This window comes from Bos indicus x Bos taurus, chromosome 11, assembly GCF_003369695.1.
Source record: "Bos indicus x Bos taurus breed Angus x Brahman F1 hybrid chromosome 11, Bos_hybrid_MaternalHap_v2.0, whole genome shotgun sequence".
Classification (NCBI taxonomy): Eukaryota; Metazoa; Chordata; class Mammalia; order Artiodactyla; family Bovidae; genus Bos; species Bos indicus x Bos taurus.
Window position 1 is genome coordinate 92,949,185 of NC_040086.1, and position 2,628 is coordinate 92,951,812.

Below are 2,628 nucleotides of genomic sequence, written 5' to 3' on the forward strand. Positions count from 1 at the left end.
GATGACTTCCTTGCTCCATTATATATGATGTGGAAAGAAGCATCTTGATTCAAAAAGATTCACCAACTGCAAACTAGATGAGATGACTATCTCATGATTATCAAGATGTGGATTAGTCACTGATAATCCTTAATCAGAAGCTGACCTGAACCTGATTCACAGACTGCATCTGTGGTTCCTGTGATTATGAGCCACAGAGTAGGAAAGAGGGAAAGGAAACCAAGCTCTCAAAGCCCTTTCTCTCTCTCTCTGTCTCTCTCTCACCAATGCCACCCCGCATCTGTTTTCTATAGCTCTCCATCGCAAAGATTTTTTAAAAAACAAGTGAAAACATACTTTGACCTCAATTTCTCCATATTCAGGGGGAAAAAACATTACATTAAAAACTCTATTTATTAATAACCACTCAGTGTAAGAACTAGATGGAAAGATGCATGTCCCAGGTGACAAGAACCATCCATTGACCTTATTGTTTATCTGCAGGTGCATTCAAGTCCATGGGGATGTCCAACCTAACAAGACTCCCTGAATTCATCCTCTTGGGACTCTCTTCTCGCCCTGAGGACCAGAAACCACTCTTTGCCCTCTTTCTTATCATGTACCTGGTCACTTTGATGGGAAATCTGCTCATCATCTTGGCTATCCACTCTGATCCTCAGCTCCAAAACCCAATGTATTTCTTCCTGAGCATCTTGTCCTTTGCTGACGTTTGCTACACAACAGTTATAGTCCCCAAGATGTTAGTGAACTTTTTATCAGAGAAAAAGACCATTTCCTATGCTGAATGTCTGGTGCAGATGTATTTCTTCCTAGTCTTTGGAAACATGGACAGTTACCTCCTGGCAGCCATGGCCATTGACCGCTATGTAGCTATCTGCAATCCCTTGCACTATGTCACTGTTATGAACCATGGACGCTGTATGTTGCTACTGGCCTTCTCCACAGCTTTCTCCTGCCTTCACTCCCTCCTGCATGTCCTCCTGGTGAATCAGCTCACTTTTTGTGCATCAAATGTTATCCATCACTTTTTCTGTGATGTCAACCCAGTTCTGAAGCTAGCCTGCTCTTCTACCTCTGTCAATGAAGTTGTTGCCACGACAGAAGGAGGGGTTTCTGTGATGGCCCCATTTGTCTGCATCATCATCTCTTACCTGAGAATCCTCATTGCGGTCCTCAAAATTCCCTCAGCTGCTGGAAAACGCAAAGCCTTCTCCACCTGCAGCTCTCATGTCACTGTGGTGACTCTCTTTTATGGGAGTATTTGCTGTGTCTATTTCCAGCCATTGTCCAGCTACACTGTCAAAGATGGAATAGTAACGGTCAACTACACTGTGCTGATACCAATGTTGAACCCATTTATCTACAGTTTAAGAAACAAAGGCATGAAACAGGGCTTAGAGAAATTGATAAGCAGGATGAAGTTTCAAACGAATAGGCTTTCCACTACAAATTCCAACAAAATCCATGGAGCCTGATTGAAAGGTGTCTGTGTGGATGTGTGTGCACATGTGCACACTCATGCACACACACTTCAGCATCTGAGGGAAGTCTTTTATGGAGAAATACTCTTTCATCAACTGGGTGGACAGTTTTCCACCCTGTGGTCTCTATCATGCCGTGGTTGGATAGTTCTACCCATGTCCTGGTACCTATGCTAGAACTGTAGACTCACTCCATGATACCTCTCCATTCTAGGAAAATCACGTCCCCTTTATTCCTTCTATATTTACTTGGAACTGTCCATTTTTCCATCTATTTATAACTTCAGCCAAGTTTAGGCATTTGAATTTTTGTACACATCTATCGAGAAATCTATTCGTGCACAAAGATATTTATGCATACATAACCACTCTGTTCTATTTAAACTTTCAGACATTTTTTGCAGGTGTGTCTGTGTGTGTGTATTTGGAGTGGGGGGCGGTGACCTCCTTATCAGACCAGACTCGGGGTCTCCTTACCTGTGTGTTTTTCTCTCTGAAAATGCCTATATTTCCATGTCTTTTTTATCTGTTTATTTTTTCAGAATGAAGGAAGATTTATTTATTCTATGTAATCAGAAATGTTTCCTATAGCCCCTGGAGGCAGAATAAAAAATCAATGGATGCATTTCAATTTAAAAAAAAGATAAATGGATGTAAACTAATAGTTACAAGCATTTGGTTTAGAATGCCTGATATGAAAGAGCCTTTCAATTTAGGTGGGGAATGAATTATATAGAAAAGCAGAATCAGAGAGAGGAAGACAAACACTCTAGCCTTCATTTATATGTTGAATCTAAAAATCAAAGCTAATGAATACATAAAACAGAAACAGACCACAAATACAGAGAACAAACCAGTGGTTGCCAGAGGGGAAGGGCAGTTTGGGGCAGGTAGGAATGGGAAAAATAGGTGAAAGGGAATAAGATCTCTTATTAATAAGTGTCAGCTATAAAATAAAGTCACAGGCAAGGGATGTAATGTACAAAATGGGAATATAGTCAATAACATTATAATAACTTTGTATGGTGTACAGTCTATCAATTCAGTCACTCAGTCATGTCCAACTCTTTGCCACCCCATGGACTGCAGCATGCCAGGCTTCCCTGTCCATCACCAGCTCCCAGAGCTAGCTCAAACTCATGCCCAT

The 2,628-nt window shown here is 41.2% G+C and overlaps 1 protein-coding gene across 1 annotated transcript; it reads left to right on the top strand.

The window, feature by feature from the left end:
* The first annotated feature begins 497 nt into the window (after positions 1-497).
* On the top strand, positions 498-1,475 carry LOC113900876 (olfactory receptor 1L3-like). Its single transcript, XM_027554491.1, has one exon. It carries the CDS (start codon positions 498-500, stop codon positions 1,473-1,475), a length of 978 nt encoding a protein of 325 aa, XP_027410292.1.
* The last annotated feature ends 1,153 nt before the right edge of the window (positions 1,476-2,628 follow it).